Source organism: Oryctolagus cuniculus, chromosome 3 (assembly GCF_051225735.1).
Source record: "Oryctolagus cuniculus isolate XC-2025 breed Fujian yellow rabbit chromosome 3, ASM5122573v1, whole genome shotgun sequence".
Taxonomy (NCBI): Eukaryota; Metazoa; Chordata; class Mammalia; order Lagomorpha; family Leporidae; genus Oryctolagus; species Oryctolagus cuniculus.
Window position 1 is genome coordinate 141,260,126 of NC_142869.1, and position 21,688 is coordinate 141,281,813.

General features: G+C 41.6%; 1 protein-coding gene across 7 annotated transcripts in view; it reads right to left on the reverse strand.

The window, feature by feature from the left end:
• Positions 1-21,688, reverse strand: part of FAM185A (family with sequence similarity 185 member A) — a 65,215-nt gene that overhangs the window by 30,288 nt on the left and 13,239 nt on the right. For 3 of the 7 annotated variants that reach the window (XM_002712099.6, XM_089329433.1, XM_089329430.1), the window contains exons 4-5: positions 19,167-19,305; positions 7,665-7,706 (exon numbers count right to left, since the gene is read on the reverse strand). In XM_002712099.6, the coding sequence (XP_002712145.3) occupies positions 7,665-7,706; positions 19,167-19,305 (181 nt within the window). Of the gene's footprint in view, positions 1-7,664; positions 7,707-9,030; positions 9,114-9,833; positions 9,913-13,048; positions 13,328-19,166; positions 19,306-21,688 lie in introns of those variants that run through there. The other 4 variants (XR_016231704.1, XR_016231705.1, XR_016231706.1 and 1 more) reach the window with 3 other exon arrangements.

Genomic DNA, 21,688 nt, shown 5'->3' on the forward strand with positions numbered 1-21,688 from the left:
GTTAGCTGCCGTTCCCTCACTCGCGGAGGAATGACGCCATCCCAGGTGCCGCGGAGGGGCAGCACCCCCGCCATGTTCCCCGTTTCTGCGGAGGAGCGGCACACTGCCAGCCGGCTTACTCAGGGGTTACTCAGGGGTTGCTCAGGGGTTGCTGAGATGTTCCTGGTACATGCTGTCTCTCTCCTTTATAGTCCTCTTCCACCAATCTGTGCTCTGCTGCCCACACGCCGAGCACACTGCTCTCCTCCAATCAGGAGCAGGATCAGCTCCTGCAGTTTATCAGTTGAATTGGTGAGGCAGCTGTGCAGAAGTTGTTTACTCCTTCTCAGCACCATATGGTGGGAGATCAGATGCATAGAATTAGTCTTAGTTCCAGTAATTTAGTCTAGTCTCAATTGCTCCCCACACTGAGGCTCTTGACATGAGCTGCCTAGGCTATGGAAGCCTTTTGAAGCCACAAACTCTGGCAGTATTTAGACAAGGCCATAAGCAAAGTGGAAGTCCTCTCTTCCCTTCAGATATAAGTACATCCTTCTTTGATGACCACTTCTTTCCACTGGGGTCTCACCCAGAGGTCCTTCATGGGAGACACTTTTTGTCACACTGTCTTGGCTTTCCATGCCTGAAATGCTCTTATGGGCTTTTCAGCCAGACCAGAATGCCTTAAGGGCTGATTCTGAGGTCAGAGGGCTTCAAATAAAGTTTTAATGTATGTCCTGTCTAGGTATTTTGCATTAGCAAGGTAGCAAATAGAAGACTGAGCTCATGAGAGACACAAAAGGCAAAGAAAAAATAGCTTTCCTTTAGATATAATTAACAGGGTACAACTTCTAACAGTGGCTTACAAAAGAGGCACAGGAGGGCAGAGAGAGTAAAGCTAGGTCAGCAACTCTATTGGCACTCCTTCCCCACCAGAACCTACCATCAGGCTCTGCTTACCACTCTTGACTCATTTTAATTGGAAGATGGGATAGTGCTGTTCCAGAAAAGAGGTATTACAGGCTGAGTAGCCCTAACCGCAAAATCTAAAATCTAATGTTCCCAAATCTGAAACTTGAAGCACCAACATGATGTCTCAGTGGAGAAGTCCACACCTGACATCACGTGATGGGTCTCAGTTCAAACACCACACACTAAAAATACTGCATAACATTATCATTAGGCAACATGTGTAAGGTGTATAGAAGCTATAAATGAATTTCTTGATTAGACTTGAATCTCATTTCCCAAGATAGCTAATCATATTCTTGCAAATATTTCCAAATAAAAATATCTGAAATCTGGGGCCGGCACCATGGCTCACTAGGCTAATCCTCCACCTTGCAGCGCCGGCACACCGGGTTCTAGTCCCGGTTGGGGCACCGGATTCTGTCCCGGTTGCCCCCTTCCAGACCAGCTCTCTGCTGTGGCTCAGGAGTGCAGTGGAGGATGGCCCAGGTGCTTGGGCCCTGCACCCCATGGGAGACCAGAAGAAGCACCTGGCTCCTGCCGTCGGATCAGTGCGGTGCGCCAGCTGCGGCGCGCCGGCCGCGGCAGCCATTGGAGGGTGAACCAACGGCAAGGGAAGACCTTTCTCTCTGTCTCTCTCTCTCACTGTCCACTCTGCCTGTCAAAAAAAAAAAAAAAATCTGAAATCTGAAACACTTCTGGCCCTAATTTTGACAGACTTAATCCAACTTTCAATAGCACTTCAGCTTCTGAAAGGAGCTCAGAAGTAGGCTAGAATGTACATACAACATCCAAATGGCTGACGAGATAAGCTTATCAGTTATATTAACTAGAAAAACAGCATCCTAACTACACTTACTTCTTGATAAAGGAATCATTGAGAGAACTCTTGAGATCAAATAGAATGATATCTAAATCATATCAAATCTTCCATTCCAGTTTCATAATATTTTACAACTTCTGCTCTGGGCCCACTCCAATATTTTGAAGTCTTTGCTAGGCGTAACAATTTCCTCCTTGGGTGCCTATGAATCTCTTTTTGTTACTTTGTAACTGTTTAGCTACTAACTGCAGACCTTAAGTCATGATTTGTAGAGTTGCCTTCAACTTTCTCCAGTAAATCTTTTTTTTTTTTTTTTTTTTTTTTTTTTACAGGCAGAGTGGACAGTGAGAGAGAGAGGAGACAGAGAGAAAGGTCTTCCTTTTTTCCGTTGGTTCACCCCACAATGGCCACTGCAGCCGGCACTGCGCCAATCCAAAGCCAGGAGCCAGGTGCTTCTCCTGGTCTCCCATGGCGGTGCAGAGCCCATGCACTTGGGCCATCCTCCACTGCACTCCCGGGCCACAGCAGAGAGCTGGCCTGGAAGAGGAGCAACCAGGACAGAATCCAGCGCCCCGAAGAGGACTAGAACCCGGGGTGCCGGCGCCGCAGGTGGAGGATTAGCCTATTGAGCCGTGGCGCTGGCCAATCTTTAGTTTTAAGGAAAATACAAACAAACCAATCAAGAAATTCCATATAAAATAAATATTATACAGTTCACATCTTCAGAATTAAGGTACCTAGCCCAGAATTTTCTCAGCATTAATAACAACAGGTTTTCAGGCTCTAAACTAGAGTTGATAAACTGTAACCTACCTCCTGTTTTTTGTTCATAAAGTTTTACTGAAACACATACATACCTATTTGTTTCTTTATTGTCAGTGGTTGCTTCTGTGTTACAATAGAGAGATGGTCTGGACAGACTGTATGGTCATATGCCAAAAATAGCTACTATCTGGCCTTTTTACAAAGTCTGCTAACTCCTACTCAAGAGCAATACATTTTTTTTTTTTTGAGAAAATGACTTATTTCCCTCAAAAACGTGAAAAATTTGATTCAATTTAAGACAAACACATTTCCTCAAATTACTGGCACCAGCTCTTTTCCAAGGCTTCAGTAATGCAGAAAGAGCTGTAAGATTCTGACAAAATGAAAAAAAAAAAAAAAAGAAAGAAAGAAAGGTGCTATCTCAAGGCAGTTCTAACTTTTCATTGACCTGGTGCTCACTATTTTCTGTTGGTAGTTTTTTTAAGATGCAAAGTTACTTTTTTTTATTTTTTAAGGATTTATTTATTTGTTTGAAAGGCAGAGTTATGGAGGGGCAGAGGCAGAGAGAGTCTTCCATCCAATGGTTCACTCCCCAGCTAGCCAATATGGCTGGAGCTACACTGATCCAAAGCCAGAAGCCAGGAGCCTCTTTTAGGTCTCCCTCATGGGCGCAGGGGCCCAAGGACCTGGGCCATCTTCCACTGCTTTCCCAGGCCATAAAAGAGAGCTGGATCAGAAGTGGAGCAGCCGGGACTCGAACCGGCGCCCATAGGGGATTCTGGCACTGTAGGTGGCAGCTTTACTGGCTATGCCACAGTGCCGGCCTTTTCTGTTTGTAATTGAGTTGTCTCCAGAAGATTTATTAAAGTTGGAAAAATCATACAGCATCTACTTCTCTGGTTATCAGTAAAAATTAGAATGGAATTTCACAAATCAGTGAGTTTCAGTTCCAGAAATATTTGAAAGAGAAAACTCATATCAAATCTCAAGCCAACTTTGACTTCTGTATGTGTGGGGCAGTTTTTTGCTGTGTTCCCCTCCCACTCTCTTGTCCTCCCTTCCTTTTCTGATTTAATGCTACACTCTGGACATACAAGATTAGAAATAATAGTATAATATTTTATGTTCTGCTTTATTCATTCAACAGACTATCATAAATATGTTTTTATTTTGCTGACTCTAGGGCTATGCTATTATTATGTTACTGAAGGCTAAATAACATTTCACTCCATAAGATATACTAATACATATTTAACTTACTGGGAACAATAAAAGGTACACCATCTTTTGCTAGGGTAAACAAATAAATGAATATCTTTGTGATTTCTCTTTATATCCTTACCAGATTATCTGATTAGGAGAAGGTTCAAAAAAAGGAAATACAAGAACAAAGGAATGTCCTCCTTTCCAATATGGGTATACATCTCCAATCTGCCCTACAAAATGGTTCAACTAATTCAAGCTTGAACTAACAACTTCTAAGACTCCAGGATTCACCATCATCTTACCACCACTGGGTATTATCAATATTTTAAGTCACAACTGCTCATATATTTAGGTTAGTAATGGGATAACAGGGCAATTGTTTCTCCTGCAAGAGCTCAGCAGTGTTTATCATGGTCCTGTGCTCTTCTCATCTCTCTCTCTCACATACACCCATATACACACAGCACACAAACGTGAATATATGAGGGCACATCAAAAAGTCTATGACAAAATGGAATTAATGTTTATTTTGGTATCAAAACAGGGATATTTATGCATAGTCTTTTTCATAATATGCATTCCCCATGAACTTTGTGAAGACCCCTAACATAAGCATATATGAGAGTGTGTGTGTGTTTGTGTGTGTATAACAAATATCTTTCTAGTTTACCATTTACCTTTTACCTGGCTTATATTTTATTCATACAAGAAAAGAAAAGTTAACCCAGAATTATATACCTACTGGCAAGAAAGGAGGTAAAATAAAGACTATTTTCAAGAAAGAAAACTAAGACAAATTGTCACCAGCAAACCTGAACTGTAAGAAATGCTAAGGAAATGATACTATTTATAAATTCCTGTCTTCAAGAAGGAAATAAAGCACTAGAAATAGTAAACAACTAGGTTAACAAAGATATTATTTTCTCCTCTCAAATTCTTTATATATGACAGTCTAAAGCAAAAGTCATATCAATATATTACTGGATTTATATTATAAATAGATATAAGATAGCCTATACTATAAAAGGGGTAAATGAGCCCATCTGAATCAATAGAACATTCACTAAAAATTAATACAAATAGTATAGCTAAAAGGCCAAAAGAGAAATTAAAATGAAATTCCAAAATATGTCCACTTAATGCAAAAGGAGGCAAAGAAAGGAGGAAGAGAGAAATAACAGCAGCAAAAAGAAATGAGACAAAATCAAACAAATGGTGGACCCAAACCTAATCATATCATTAATGATATTACATTCTAATGGATTACATATTCCAATGAAAAGAATTTTCAAAGTGAATTTTTGAAAGTACCAACCATATGTTTTTTATAATAGAAGATTTTTAGATATAAAATAGATTTAAATATACAGAAAAAAGATATACCATGTTAATATTAAGTATAAGAAAACAAGAATGAATTTATTATTACTAAATTAAATGCCAGAATGTGAGAGTATGGGGACGACATTGTGTGTGGCAGGGTAAGCCACTCTCTGTGACACTGGCATCCCCTGCGAGCACTAGTTTGAGCCCCAGCTGCTCCACTTCCAATCCAGCTCCCTGTTAATGCATCTAAAGAAGCCGCAGAAGATAGCCCAAGTGCTTGGGCCTCTGCCATCCACATTGGAGACCTGGATGGAGTTCCTGGCTCCTGGCTTTGGCCTACCCCAACCCTGAGTGTAGCAGCTATTTGGAAAGTGAACCAGCAGATGGATGATCTCTTTCCGTCTCTCCCTCTCTCTGTAACTTTGCCTTTCAAATAAATAAATAAATAAATCTTAAGAAAGAGATAGAGAAGGAGACAGAGAAAGAGAGAGAGAGAGTGCCTTCATTATTATCAAATGAAGTAGATTAGACAAAGGTTAAGAGTGAAGAAGGATATCTCATCACAACAAAAGGTTAATCACCAGGAAGACAACAATCGTAGATATGTATATACCTAAATAACAGAGACTGAAGAGTTAAATGTAATGCTGACAGAATTCGTTTCTCAGTAACTGACAGAATAAGATTAAAAAACAAGTCAGAATAGAACTCTTATTTCAAGTGCACTTGTGCATTCATAAGCGAGATGATAAAATAAGTCACAATAAGAAACAACTGAAATCACAGAGTATGTTCTCTGACAAGAATGCAATTACACAGCAGTCAGCAAAAATTAGAGATGTAGGAGAAATCCTAAATATATGAAAACTAAGCAATAGACCTTCATGGATCAAAGAATAAATCACAAGCAATATTAAAAGCTTATTAAAAATGCAGGATAATGAAAATATAATAGATCAAAATATGCTTGAAATATTTATTTTCATTAATTTGAGAGATGTTTTCCTTATAACTTATAATTTAAATGACTTATAATTTAAATGCTTATCATTAAATAAATTATAATTTAAATGCTAATGTTAACAAAGGAAGTCTAAAGTCAATTATCTGAAGTTTTACCTTAAAGTAGAAAAACAACAAACTCACTCAAAGTACATAAAAGTAAGGACGTGATAAGATAAGCACCGAAATCCAAGAATCGGAAATCAAACAACCCAAAACTTAACAAAGCATACAGCCAATTCTTCAGAAAAGTCACAAAACTGATAAAGTATATCTCACTAATCAAGACAAAATAGACTACAAGTACCAAAATTAGTAATGAAAAAAGAGATATTGCTATAGCTCCTATAGATATAAAAAGCACAAAGCACTATTATGAAAAACATTGTGCAAACAAATTTTTTAAAATAAATAAAGTAGACAAACTCCCTGGAAATATCAATAACCAAAATATGATACCAAATAAAATAGAAAATATGAATAGATTTATACCATTAACATAATTTAATTCACTATCCAAAACATTCCCACATAGAAATTTCTCTGGTAAATTCCTTCAAATATTTAAGGAAGAAATTACACCAATCTTACACAAACTGGGAGAAAAGGAGGGAAACTTTCTCAATTCATTTTATAAAACAGCATAACTTTGATGGCAAAACCTAGAAGGACTGAATGAAAAGCAAACTACAGATCAATATTCATCATGAGCAGGGATGTAAAGTCATTGATAAAATAATAGTAACCCAGGGGCCGGCACCCTGGCACAGTAGGTTAATCCTCCGCCTGCATCACCAGCATTCCATATGGGCACCGGTTTGAATCCCAGCTGTTCCTCTTCCAGTCCAGCTCTCTGCTGTGGCCTGGGAAAGCAGTGGGAGATGGCCCAAGTGCTTAGGTCCCTGCACTCATGTGGGAGACCAAGAGGAGGCTCCTGGATCCTAGCTCCAGATTGGCACAGCTCTGACCACTGTGGCCATTGAGGAGTGAACCAATGTGAGTCTCTCCCTCTCACTGTCTGTAACTCTACCTCTCAAATAAATAAATAAAATCTTAAAAAAAAATAATAGTAACCCAAATCCAACAATTTATAACATGATAATACAACATCGCCAGATGGGTTTTTTCCGCTGGGAATGTAAGGTAGGTTTAACATGAAAAATCACAGTGGACTTACCCAAGTGCAAAATCTAGCCAGTGGTTCCATCCAACTTCAGCCCCACCAAAGGACAGAACCAAATAACAAGCCTGGTCTAAACCATGGACACTACCAGCTAGCCTATCCACAGCCCCAGGCTGGACTGACTAGTGAAAGTCAGTGACATAATTTATACCTTTCTTTCCTTTCAAAGAGTTAATATGGATATTTGAAAAAGTCAAGAAATTTTAAAGTGTGTCTTAACACCATGCTTAGGTCATTTTTATTTTTGAGTGGACATATTCAGAAATTGGATCTACCTGTATTTGACTTCGATATCAGGATCTTTTCAGGTTCATTAGCTAAACTGTAGACTTTATATAGATGAATAAAGCATCACAAACAGCAATTTTTTAAAAATGAGCAAAATTTACCAGCTAGCAGTTTAATACATACCTACAGTGATGTTACCCATCTTGCTTTGTAATGTTATATCACCTATAAAAGAAAAAGGAAAGAGAATTTTATGTATTAGGGATAATCAAGAATGGAACAATGTGAAATAAAATCCTAAAACAGGGTTGGACATCCACCAAGTTATTTAGCAACACTTTTATTGTTGTTGGCAATGTTTCTCAGTATCACAAATCCAATCACAAATTTAGCTTTAGAGAACTTTCTCCACTTCCAAATCTTAAGCTTTCATAACTAACTACAAAACAAACCACTGTACTTCCTAGGAAACACAGAAGAAAAAAATGGATACTTCCAAAGCCCATAAATGAAAAAAAAATTATTCAAATGTACTCACTACACATTTTAACCTAAGCATTAATATATTTACCAGACCACACAAAGCCAAGTTTTGAACCAAGTAACACTAAAAGATTGTATGGAAAAAATGACTTTTTAAGAGGCTAGCTGCCAAGTCTGTTTGTTAGATTAAAGTAGTTTCTGAGCCAAGCATTATAGTAGTTTGGGATAAGAATAATGAATATGTAGAAGTATGACTAACAAAGCAAAATCTTCAAAGGTTTCCATCTTTCAATAAAAATGTATTTTCCAGGAAAAATATGAAATAGTCCAACCATTGTTGCCAGCCATCTTCCCCTAAAGCCAAAATTAGTAGGGTTTTTCTTCATATGTGTGTTTGTACGTATAAGTAATCCTAGAGCCAAGAACTTCTATTTATTCCACCAAAAATGTAAGCAATAATATTACATTTTCAAACATAATTCCAGAACTATACAAGAAAGTAAAGGAAATATATTAGTGTCAGGATTAATCCAGGATAAGTAAACTCATTTATCTCATTTCATGTGTTTTGTGAACACTGAAGGTATCAATGTCTGGGAAAAGGCACTTGATTCATTTCCTGACAGACAGATGTGCCTGATTACCAAAAACAGAAAACAAAAAACCACTCTAAAAGTCTAACATTCCATCTTACTTCATGTGAGTACATGAACAAGGGTACATTTGTGTAGGGATAAAAACTTGGTCTGTGTGCAGAGTCTCATAAAATTAACTTTCAAGTCTCAGTGGGTTACCAGGCTGTGAAGATGTTGTTAAAAGTGTTAAGTAAATATTATTTCTCTGGTGGGTCCTATACACTCTCAGCCAATTGTGACATCCAGTAAGTATGCACCAGCACATGCAAATAGTGGCCAAATATCATATAGCTTCGAAGTGAGCTTCCAACCATCCCTGTCTGCCAACACTCATGCCCTTGTGCAATCTCCGCACCTCCTTTGCAGGCTGGACTTAGTGATTTGCTTTTAACAAAGACAACCAGAGGAAACTGATGGGGATATCACCTCTAAGATTAGGTCACCAAGAAACTCTGCTTCCTATCTTGCGAGTCCTGTCTTGCTCTTCTGGAAGCCAGCTGCTATGTGGAACTGCCTGTGGAAGAGAACGCCAGCCAGCAGGGTCAGAACTGAATCTTGCCAACAACCAGAGGAGAGAGCTAGGCAGATTCTTCCTGGTTCAGTGTTCTGGTGAGCCCACAGCACTGGCTGGCAACTTGATCATAGCCTTGTGAGGGATATTTAAGTAGAGGACCCAGTGAAGCTGCATTCACAGCCCTGGCCCATGCAAAATATAAGATGATAAAGGTCTGTTTTTATTTGCTGTGTTTTATGATGTTAAGGATGCATAGGTAATCAGTATATATGCTAATACTTGAAGTGAGGTGCTGTCATAATAAATGCCTAACAATGTGGGATTCACTTTGGAATGTGGCAGCAGGTGGAGGCTGGAAGGACTTGTGCATGTTATAGAAAGTCTCAATGGCCCGGAACAGACTCTGAGCAGAAATCTGGACTTTGAGTGAAGGTTCAAAAGAAGTGAGGGAAATGTTTTTGAAAACTGAGGGAAGGAGGAACCATGGTAAGTTATGGCAGAAACTTAGCAATGCTATCATCTTTGGAAATGGAAAGTAGGAAATGCATCCAATGAACTGAATTATCTGGCTAACAACATGTTCCAACAAAGTCAAAGCATTACAGGTGCTGGCTGTTGCTCTCCTCCCACCCCTGCTTCCTTGTTTTTTTTACAGTAAAATGTGAGAGGAAAAGATAAATTGGGGGGCTGGTACGGTGTCATAGTGAGTAAATTTGTCACCTGCAGTGCCGGCATCTCATATGGGCACCAGTTCAAGTCGCGGCTGCTCCACTTCCAATTCAGCTCCCTGCAAACGTACCTGGGAAAACAGTGGAATATGGCCCATGTGATTGGGCCCTTGAACCCACATGGAGACCCAGATGAAGCTCCTAGATCCTGGCTTCTGCCTGGCCCAGCCCTGATCATTGCCATTTGAGAAGTGAACCAGTAGATAGAAGATTTTCTCTCTCACTCTGCAACTCTTTCAAATAATTAAATTTTAAAAATAAGAAAATGAGGCCGGTGCCGCGGCTCAATAGGCTAATCCTCTGCCTTGCAGCGCCAGCACACCAGGTTCTAGTCCCGGTCGGGGCGCCGGATTTTGTCCTGGTTGCCCCTCTTCCAGGCCAGCTCTCTGCTGTGGCCAGGGAATGCAGTGGAGGATGGCCCAAGTGCTTGGGCCCTGCACCCCATGGGAGACCAGGAGAAGCACATGTGTCCTGCCATCGGATCAGTGCAGTGTGCCGGCCGCAGTGCGCTGGCCGCAGCTGCCATTGGAGGGTGAACCAATGGCAAAAGGAAGACCTTTCTCTCTGTCTCTCTCTCTCACTGTCCACTCTGCCTGTCAAAAAAAAAAAAAAAAAAAAAAAAAAAAAAAAAAAAAAGAAAATGATAAACAAAAACCAAAGAAAGGCCTGATTTAAAAAAAATGGATCTGGGCTTGAATGGTTTTGCAAATTCTCAGCCTCTTAAGGTGGCTTCCAGATGGTTTGAATCTAGGGAACTGCTAGAACATGACCTAAAAGAAAAGCTGATGGGTGACAGTGAAGACTTTTAGTAAGACCCTAGAAAGGTCAATGATGATACCTTACAAATCCTCTCAACCAAATAGGCCATCTGGAAGGCTTGAGGATATTATCGCAACATCTCTACAGGAGCCTGTAGTTTGAAGAGATTCTGAGATATTGGCTTTGGTCTGCTGGAATAAACCTCAAGGAGATTCACAGGGCACTGATACAGTTTTTTTTTTTTTTTTAAGATTTATTTTATTTATTTGAAAGAGTTACAGAGAGAGGTAGACACAGAGAGAGAGAGAGAGAGGTATTCCATCTGCTGGTTCACTCCCCAGATGGCCACAACAGCTGAAGCTGTGCTGATCTGAAGCCAGGAGCCAGGAGCTTCTTCCAGGTCTGCCATAGCAGAGAGCTGGACTGGAAGAGAAGCAGCTGGGACTAGAACTGGTGGCCACATGGGATGCCAGCGCTTCAGGCCAGAGCTTTAACCTGCTGCACCACAGCGCTGGCCCCCTGATATAGGTGTTTGTTTGTTTGTTTGTTTGACAGGCAGAGTTAGACAATGAGAGAGAGAGAGAGACAGAGAGAAAGGTCTTCCTTTTCCATTGGTTCACCCCTCAATGGCTGCTACGGCCGGCACGCTGCGGCTGGCGCACTGCGCTGATCTGAAGCCGGGAGCCAGGTGCTTTCTCCTGGTCTCCCATGCAGGTACAGGGCCCAAGCACTTGGGCCATCCTCCACTGCCTTCCCGGGCCACAGCAGAGAGCTGGACTGGAAGAGGAGCAGCTGGGACAGAATCCGGTGCCCCAACTGGGACTAGAACCTGGAGTGCCGGCGCCGCAGGCGGAGGATTAGCCAAGTGAGCCGCAGCGCTGGCACCCCTGATATAATTTTTGAGAGAACTGTATGAGCAAACACACCAGGAACTTGGACAAAAGGGATGGTAGCAGTACAAAGTGAGACCATCAGATACCCAAAATTCTAGAACTACTCAGCTGCAATCATATTATATTTCATTAAAAAGCAAAGATGACTCAGAGGGTGGAAACAAGAGCTCAGAAGGAAATACATAGAAACATCAAGAATTATTCTTGGGGCCAGCGCCGCGGCTCACTAGGCTAATCCTCCGCCTAGCGGCGCCGGCACACCGGGTTCTAGTCCCGGTCGGGGCGCCGGATTCTGTCCCGGTTGCCCCTCTTCCAGGCCAGCCCTCTGCTGTGGCCAGGGAGTGCAGTGGAGGATGGCCCAGGTGCTTGGGCCCTGCACCCCATGGGAGACCAGGAAAAGCACCTGGCTCCTGGCTCCTGCCATCGGATCAGCGCGGTGCGCCGGCTGCAGCGCGCCGGCCGCGGCGGCCATTGGAGGGTGAACCAACGGCTAAAGGAAGACCTTTCTCTCTGTCTCTCTCTCTCACTTTCCACTCTGCCTGTCAAAAAAAAAAAAAAAAAAAAAAAAAAAAGAATTATTCTTGGGCATGGACATCTAATCAAAGAACTGGCAACATTTGCCCACACGAATTCCAAAATCCCTAGGGGTCAGTAACTCCTTTGCATCTCCCTTTCTCCTTCTTTTGAACAAGGAAGTCTACAGCCATTGTCTTATACCCAGACTGTCATGTATGGTGTTAGGTGATGTGTGTGTCTGTGTGAATGTGTGTTGGTAGAAGGGGAGGAAGGGGAAAATTAGTATGTCACTTTAGTTCACCAGTCTCCAGATTCAGAGGAACTGCACTTGAACTTTACTTAAGGCAGGGATTATACTGAGGAGGCTGTCCTATACCTGAACCTGACTTTGATATGGAGAGTCTGGAGTTTTGGCTGATGCATACTAGGATGACACTTCTGGGAAGCCTGGGAGAAAGGCAGTGTATTTTGCATGCAGAAGGGATGCTGTGGTTTGTGCCCCAACAGTTCATGTGCTGGAAGCTGCGTTCCCAGTGTGGCAGTGTTCAGGTGGTGGAATCTTTAAGACGCGGGGCCTCATGGAAGGTGGTTAGCTTGGGGGGGGGGGGGGTCCACTCTCATCAGCTGGTCTTGCTGAGTAGGTTTGTTCTTGCAGCAGTTAGTTCTCATGATGCGTGAGGGTTGGTATAAAATGAGGTGAAGCCATGAAACCATGTGCTTGGTCCCTGTGCACATGCTCTTTACCTTTCTACCTCTGCCACACTGTGATGCAGCCAGGAAGCCCTGGCCAGGACACCGGCACCAGGCTATTTGGAGCTTCCCATCAACAGAACTGTGAGGCAAATAAACCTCATTACTCACGAAGTACTCAACCACAGGCATTGTATAATTGTAACACAAAGCAGACACATGCAAGGGGTGTTAAAAACTGGGGAGCCAGAAGACAGACTGGCCATCTAATACCTTACAAGGTGACTGGGAGGATGCACACACAGAAAATTTAAATCATTATGTATGGGGAACCGGCGCTGTGGCTCACTTGGTTAATCCTCTGCCTGTGGCACTGGCATCCCATATAGGTGCCGGGTTCTAGTCCCGGTTGCTCCTCTTCCAGTCCAGCTCTCTGCTGTGGCCTGGGAGTGCAGTGGAGGATGGCCCAGGTCCTTGGGCCCTGCACCCACATGGGAGACCAGGAGGAAGCACCTGGCTCCTGGCTTTAGATCAGCGTAGCTCCGGCTGAAGTGGCCATTTGGGGGGTGAACCAACGGAAGGAAGACCTTTCTCTCTGTCTCTCTCTCTCACTGTCTGTAAACTCTACCTGTCAAATAAATAATTAAAAAAAAAACTTTATGTATGAATAATTATAAGCTAACATCCTAAGTGAACAGCATGAATTAGGCACCATAGCTGTTCAGAGGAAAGAGATCAAAATGACCTGATATGGAGGGAAATAGTCATACAGAAGGTATCACTTGAGCTTGAGATTTGAAACATGAGTAAAATTTGAATATGCTAAAGAGTTTCAGAGGATGTTTGAGGAAAAAGAATCACAAAACAAAGGTAAAAGACCAAACTACACACAGTGTATTTAAGTCATGTGGTTCAGGGAAGCTGAAGCAATTCGGCAAGCCTATTAGGACAGGAATCAAGCCTGTCTGATTTATCTCCATACCTGGAGAGCCTGGCACAGTGCCCTGTATGCAGTAAAGACTGTTTGTTTTTGAACAAATGGAAGGGTTTGGAAAAGTAAGTAAACAGCAAACTATGATAGAACCATGGAGTGCTGGTCTATTGCATGCCTTATACTGCAGGAGCCTGTGAAGAATTTCAAGAAGGGTAACAGTATAAGAAGATGATATTTTCAGAGGGTTGATCTAGTTTGAGGCAGTGAGCACGCTCATATTCAGAATTCTCTTTATTGCTTCTACCTCCTGAACACTTAAAGATGGAGCAGACCTCTGCTATTTGTAACTTTAATTATTACTAAAGAACTATGGTATAGCTTTCTGGTCAGTCATTTAGCTAGTAAATCCAATTATCTACTCAGGAAGGCAATGGAACCTTATTGGATTATCCTAGTCTTTCATAAACTCAGTAAAAGTGTACTAGTCTTTAATAAAAATATAGCCTTTCGCAAAAAGTCAATCATAAATGCTTGTGATGAAAGTCAGGAGGTCTCAAGAAAATACTGACCCTCAGAACTAAAACACAGAAGTTGTAGAATCATAAAGAACAAGAATTAATCTATTTAATAGTGAGACCTATAGATGAGACAACATCCCCCTTAAATGCTGGTCTTGGCCGGCGCTGTGGCTCAATAGGCTAATCCTCTGCCTGTAGTGCCGGCACCCCAGGTTCTAGTCCCAGTCGGGGTGTCAGATTCTGTCCCAGTTGCCCCTCTTCCAGTCCAGCTCTCTGCTGTGGCCTGGGAATGCAGTGGGGGATGGCCCAAGTCGTTGGGCCCTGCACTCGCATGGGAGACCAGGAGAAGCACCTGGCTCCTGGCTTCGGATCAGCGCGGTGCACTGGTCGCAGCGTGCCAGCTGCAGCAGCCATTGAGGGGGTGAACCAATGGGAAAAAAAGGAAGACCTTTCTCTCTGTCTCTTTCTCTCTCACTGTCCACTCTGCCTGTCAAAATTTTAAAAAAAAATGCTGGTCTTCTGTATGGTCAAAGCACAAGGAACAAAAAACTATAGAAACAGAATATTAGTAAATATGGTTAGAAGAATATTTCAAATTATTTTTTATTAACATTAAATAAAGCAGTAAAAAAAAGTATATATTTTCAAGTCACACAAAAATTAACTTAAACAAAAATATTTCAAAGTCATCAGAATATACAAACTGGATCCCTTGCATCAAATATTTTGTGAAATGAGGTAGAGCATTTAAAAGTATACAATTCAATAAAATGGACAATATTAGCAAAATTTTCTATATTGTACTTTCACCTATTTCATCTTCAATCACTTAAAATAACAAACAATTCAACTATTTTAGGAGGAGCAGATTTTAGTGAAAGCTTTTTCCAATAAAATGGATGTAATATTGTCCTCTAATAACTACATATGCTCACACTACTCTCAAGTTACATGATTTTTCCAGAAATTCTAGTATTTGACAAATACACAGTTTTTCCTATCTTGCAACCCTTCATTCTAGCATGGTCAGGGTGGTGAAAAAAAGGAGCAATCAAATTAAAGATAAACATTGGTTTATATTTCTTCACTAAAAGAACTATGATTATGGTTAAAACAGCACAAAAAAAAGAAATGAATATTTTGGAGGTCCTTTGTATACACCACATTTGTTTTGCACCCAAACAAACTTATCTTTTAATTCCATTTCCACCAATCTTTCAGTGCCTGTATACTCTCAATTCAGTCATTACACATTTGCTATCACACAATCTCCCGCCTACCTACTAGCACAAGGACTAAAAATACATACAATCAGTAACATTCACTACAAAGACAATCATTGTATCACATTTGTGTAAAAATGAGTTTTTACAACACTGTATGTTGGATATTTTTTAGCTCTACCTGGAAAAAAAAAATCAGGTCTTAAGCCTCACTTAAGAAAAAAGAAGCCAAACTAAATAAATGCAGGTCTTAGAATGCATAGATTCTCAAAGTTTGTTTTCAGTAAGTCAGATGTTTAGAAGTACTAACATATTTTCCTGTAAAAACAAGCCTTAAGATTCCCAAGCTAGTTGGTTTAAATACAACCAAAATATGTACCTAACAAAGAATTCACTGACCTATGAATTTGGGAAGGTCTTGGGAGACTTCACTACCAACCAAAATCCCGGGAGTGAGAACACAAGGACTTTCTTTCACAAGGCATGGCTCTAGGCTACCAGGATATGGAGCTGAACTATTACTTGCCCTTCTATACCTATCCCACCCTAAAACCCCAAACTCTAAAAGGATGGAGATAGAAGTGACACGGGAGAGGCCGGCGCCCCGGCTCACTAGGCTAATCCTCCACCTTGCGGCACCAGCACACCGGGTTCTAGTCCCGGTCGGGGCACCGGATTCTGTCCCGGTTGCCCCTCTTCCAGGCCAGCTCTCTGCTGTGGCCAGGGAGTGCAGTGGAGGATGGCCCAAGTCCTTGGGCCCTGCACCCCATGGGAGACCAGGATAAGCACCTGGCTCCTGCCATCGGATCAGCGCGGGGCGCTGGCCGCAGCGCACCGGCCGCGGTGGCCATTGGAGGGTGAACCAACGGCAAAGGAAGACCTTTCTCTCTGTCTCTCTCTCTCACTGTCCACTCTGCCTGTCAAAAAATTAAAAAAAAAATAAAAAATAAAAAAAAAAGAAGTGACACGGGAGAGTACGGCAAGAAACTTAGGCCTGTCAGAAGGCACATTTGAAAAACTGCCAAAGCACTGGAAGGTGACTAAGGAATGCAGAGGTGTGTCCTTTGTTATTTCTCTCTCATATTTACTGAAAAACCCAAAGCAGAGTAAGAGCCATGGACTGGATGGAGACAGTAGGGCTGAACAACACGGGGGCTTCCCTGTAGTTGCAACTTAGTCAAGTTTTCCCTACTATTCCTTCCTACTGCCATGCAAGTTTTACTGAAGGAGCTGTGAGAAACAGGCAAGGGTGCATTGCATTAGGGTGGGCTTAAAAATGGCAGCACTTCAGATACGGAGGGAGGTAGCCTCCCAATGAGAAAGGTAGTGGCTCAGAAAATAAGGAAGAAAGGTCAAGCAATCTTTTCACTAACCCGAGTTATTTAAGGATAGGTATCATGTCCTGTCCAGCTTTGAACCCATTGCTGCCTGAAAATCTAGCACACAGCAGGCTGTCAATCAATATGTTGAATGAATGAATACATACATCTGTAGTGGATTCTGTGATCCATCATCAGACCCAGTTTCCTAACTGAAGGGCTATTTTCCTAGCTGTTGGGGACACTGCTAGCACACGGTCCTCAGATGTTAGCCCTTTGGCAATTGCCTTAGCTGAAGAGAGCCCGAGTTCATCCCGCTTCCTGGGGCAGCATCCATCTACAACTAGGGACATAAAAGTCCAGCTTTCCTCGCCCCAGCGTGAGATGACTGAGAGACCATCCTAGTTTCAGAGCACAGCCTTAGAGCTGTTGAAACTCTATCGCAGTCCGACTTGTCCCATGGAAGTTGGGCTACCTTCCTTCAGCTGGCCTTGGTCCCAAGAGGCTTCTCTCATACATATGCTATACTCAGACTTCCATCTCAGAGTTACAGAGAGGCAGAGACAGAAAGAGAGAGAGAGACTGATCTTCCATCCACTGGTTCATACCCTGGATGGCCGCAACAGCCAGGGTTGAGCCAGGCCGAAGCCAGGAGTCAGGAGTTTCATTCCAGTCTCCCACTTGGATGCAGGGACCCAAGCACTTGGCCTATTTTCCACTGCTTTCTTAGGCACATTAGAAGGGAGCTGGATTGGAAGTGGTGCAGCCGGGTCTTGAACCAGCACCCATATGAGTTGCCAGCACTGTAGGTGGTGGCTTAACATGTTATCCGACAGTGCTGACCCTAAGAGTCCAGGTTTAAATCACCTACAGGAATGTATCCGACTTCATATGAAAGATCAGCAAATATTACAAAGTTTCACAAAAGCTAAGAAGTGAACTCTCTTATCTCTAACAATCTGCTTCTATTTCAGCTACTTAATCACAAGACCTAGAATACTTTCAGGGCGGCCTCAAAAAAGTACACCTGCTTTACTGTCACAGACACAATTAACAATGAACTGTACCAAATTCAATTCTTGTCAAACTTACAAGAAATTAAATATCAATGAGTGTACAGCAAACATGATATAAAGCACCACAGAAAAAAGAACTGTTTTTCCTATGGATGTTGATCAACATCTGACTTGACAAGCAATTGTTTTTCTAGTAAATGCTACTCAGTACTTTTATTTATGATTAACATAGTTAGGAATGCAATGCTTATGAAAGTTGTTTTTGAAATATCAAGAGTTACAAATTACCAGAACTACTTAATGCACAACTAAATAAAAAATATAAATGAGTAAGTAACAAAACCATGTGCTTTATCTGGGTACAGATCCATTTATGTACTCAAGTTATTTTGGGCTCAAATAATACCTTAATCTTACAAGAAGAGTTGAGGCTTAATGATTATATTGAGGCTCAAAATTATTTCAGATATATAAGTATTCAATTTTTAAGACATTTTTTAAAAAGTAGAAGACCACTTACCAATTTGCTACCAAAGGAAACCACGCTTTCTGAGACCACCTAATAATTTATGCTCACTGCTAAAAATCTGGGGGGTTTGCCAAAGTATACAGGTACCAATATTCAGCTTTACTATAGAAGTGAAATGAGTGGACTAGGCACAGAAAAAGTTCACATCACGCTTCCCAGAAAATGACCCAAAAGGCATGTAGCAGATGGGTGTGTCCTGTACTTCCTGCCAGGATAAGCGATTCTTAATTCTGTGTGTACATGTTTCAGAAGACATTCCTGGACTTGCATCACCACCCTGCGGAAAGTTAAGAAGCAGGCTGGGTGATGTGATGCTGAACACCACCACACTCCTTGCTGTGTCTCCTCACCAGCATGCTGTCCTCATTCCTCTCAAGAACACAAACGTTAACTGAGTAACTTTGCTAAAAAGGCATGTTTTGGCACTCACTGAGGATATTTAGTCAAAGAAAATTGAAAATGACAGGGTGCTAAGAGGACCTGTGCCATGACAAATGCACCTAAAGCATTTTCACCCCGATTAGGATCACTGAGTTGCCATAATTAGATTCCACCCAAATGTTTCATTAATTTAATTCTTAGCTTTCCTACCGCAACATAAAGACAACCATTCAGAACCTATCTTTATATAACACTGCTTTTACAGCATATATTTCCTTGTTGTTCATTTCTTGTTAGAAGGAAATGCATTACAAATCAGAACTATTAACTTTATGTGTAACAGCATAATCTTCAATCACTTGCCAAAATAAAATTAAATTAGTTTATGAGTCACTTTATTTTTATATTTTTTCAAAGATGGCTAGTCTGCAATTAATTATTTAGAAGGCCAGTTTCCTGATCCTTCTTCAGCTACAGAGAAAGAGCCAGCTGGTAACGTTTATGCGACATGGAAGGTCTGAGAGGTACAAGGCCTTTGTCAGCTTACCATGAATGCTTCCTAAGGCAATATCGCCAGCAGCAGAAGACAGAAACGACGACTCTGTGTAGAGATACTTGGCTTTCAGTAACCCATCTTCAGTAGAAATATTCACAGAACTTCCCTGCAGTTTATCTACGGTCACAGTCTAGGAAGAGAAAGACTCTACTCAGTTCATAATAAAACAAAAACTGCTTAAAAGCCGAAGAGTAGGACAACCTACCACACTGACAACCTATGGCTTCCCCAGATGACAAAATTATGTAGAATGTGGAATAGTACCACCACACCTATTTACTTAGGTCTTCTTTAAGATCTCTTAATCATGTTCTGTAATTTCTATATAAAATTCTTCATCATCTTGCCTTAGATTTATCCCTACTAGGTATTTTAAGTGCTATCAACAAAGGATTTAAAATTATTTCTTTTTTTTTTTTTTTTTTTTTTTTACAGGCAGAGTGGACAGTGAGAGAGTGAGAGAGTGAGAGAGAGAGAGAGAGAGAGAGAGAGAAAGGTCTTCCTTTGCCATTGGTTCACCCTCCAATGGCCGCCACGGCTGGTGCGCTGCGGCCCCAGGACACCGCGCTGATCCGAAGCCAGGAGCCAGGTGCTTATCCTGGTCTCCGGTGGGGTGCAGGGCCCAAGGACTTGGGCCATCCTCCACTGCACTCCCTGGCCACAGCAGAGAGCTGGCCTGGAAGAGGGGCAACTGGGACAGAATCCGGCGCCCTGACCGGGACTAGAACCCGGTGTGCTGGCACCACTAGGCAGAGGATTAGCCTATTGAGCCACGGCGCCAGCTTCATTTGATCTTAATTGACCTTTTTGTCTGAACTTAAATGCACAAACTCACTAAACTCACTAATTCTGATAATTTACCTATATTTTTACATTTTCTTTCTTTTTTTCTTCTTCTTTTCTCTGGAAAGGCATTGAGATACAGAGAGGGAGAGCGAGAAAGTGGAGTGTACATGTATTTCCATTTGTGGGTTCACTGCCCCATGGCCTGCAATGGCCAGGACTGGGCTGGACTGACGCCAGGAGGGAAAAACTCAATCCAGGGACCTATTCACTTGAGCCATCACCCCTGCCTCCCAGGGTTTGCACTGAGAGGAAGCTGGAGTTGGAAGCCAGAGCCAGGTATAGAATCCAGATACTCTAATACAGGTCATGGGCATCTTAAATGGAATCTTAACTGCGGGTCTAAATGCCTGCACCATTTATATGTTTTTTTAAAAAAATTTCTAAGCATGTACTTACATTGTCTTCAAGAGTAGCTCATTCCCTCCCTTCCAATCTTTGTTTCAGTGCTGTTTTTCCTGAGTGTTGTTTTTTTCCTTTCTTTCTTTTTCCTACCTTACCATAGGGCTCAGGCCTCCAATTCAATGATGGATTGGAGCTAATACAAACTGTGGGATAGCAAGCACTCCTGTCTTATTCCTGTTGTCAGAGGGAATGCTTACATTTCATCATTATATATCATTATATACTTATAATGATGAAATGTAAGCATTCTCTCTGACTATATATATATATATATATGTATGTATTTGAGAGGCAGAGAAATGAGGCAGGGGGCAGACAAAGAAAAAGACAGACAGAGCTCCCATTTGCTGACTCCCCAGATGTCCCAAGTTGCTACGGCTGAAGCCAGGAGTCAGGAACTCAATCTAGGTCTCCCATGTGGGTGGCAGGGGTCCAAGCAATCCAACCATCACCTGCTACTCTCTAGGCTTGCATTAGCAGGGAGCTAGAATTGTGAATGCAGCCAGGATTGAACCCAGGCACTCCAATATGGAATGTAGGAGTCCCAGCATGTTCACTACAGATATTGTTCAGAAATCTTTTACAGATAAAGGAAGTTCCCTTCTACTGCATATTTCTTTTATTGGTGCTGCTATTTAAATAACTAATGGTTCTGAATTTGAGCACATAATTTATTAGATTATATTGAGCTACCATGATTTTCCTCCTTCAGCATGTTAACACAGTTATTATTTCTAGAACTTTTCCACTTTACGTCTAAACAAGTAGTAACAGGCAGGTGTTTGGCCTAGTGGTTAAGACACTGGATTTGATGCCCAGCTCTGGCTCCTGACTCCAGCTTCCTGCTAGTACAGACCCTGGGAAGCAGTGATATACTTGGATCCCTGCCACTGGTGTGGGAGACCTGGACTGAGTTTCAGACTTCCGGCTTCCATCATTGGCCTAGCCAACCCTTGGCACTTGTGGGCACTTAGAGGATATGAGTGCTCTCTCTGTGTCTCAAATAAACAAATAAGGTAGTAGCTTTCCACTGAACAAAAAGAAGGGAATTTTTTTATTTATCACTAAACTTAATAGTGTAAAACGTTATCTAGTTAAGGGTCTAAATCATCTTTAGAGTATTTTAAGTCACTATTTTATAAACATAAAGTGAATATTGATATCAAATGGTTGATATAAAACTGAATCAGCAGGAAGCCTTACCACAGTTTTACTCAGGACAAAGTTAAGTAGTAAATTGGGATGTTTAAAGAAACAGCATTTTT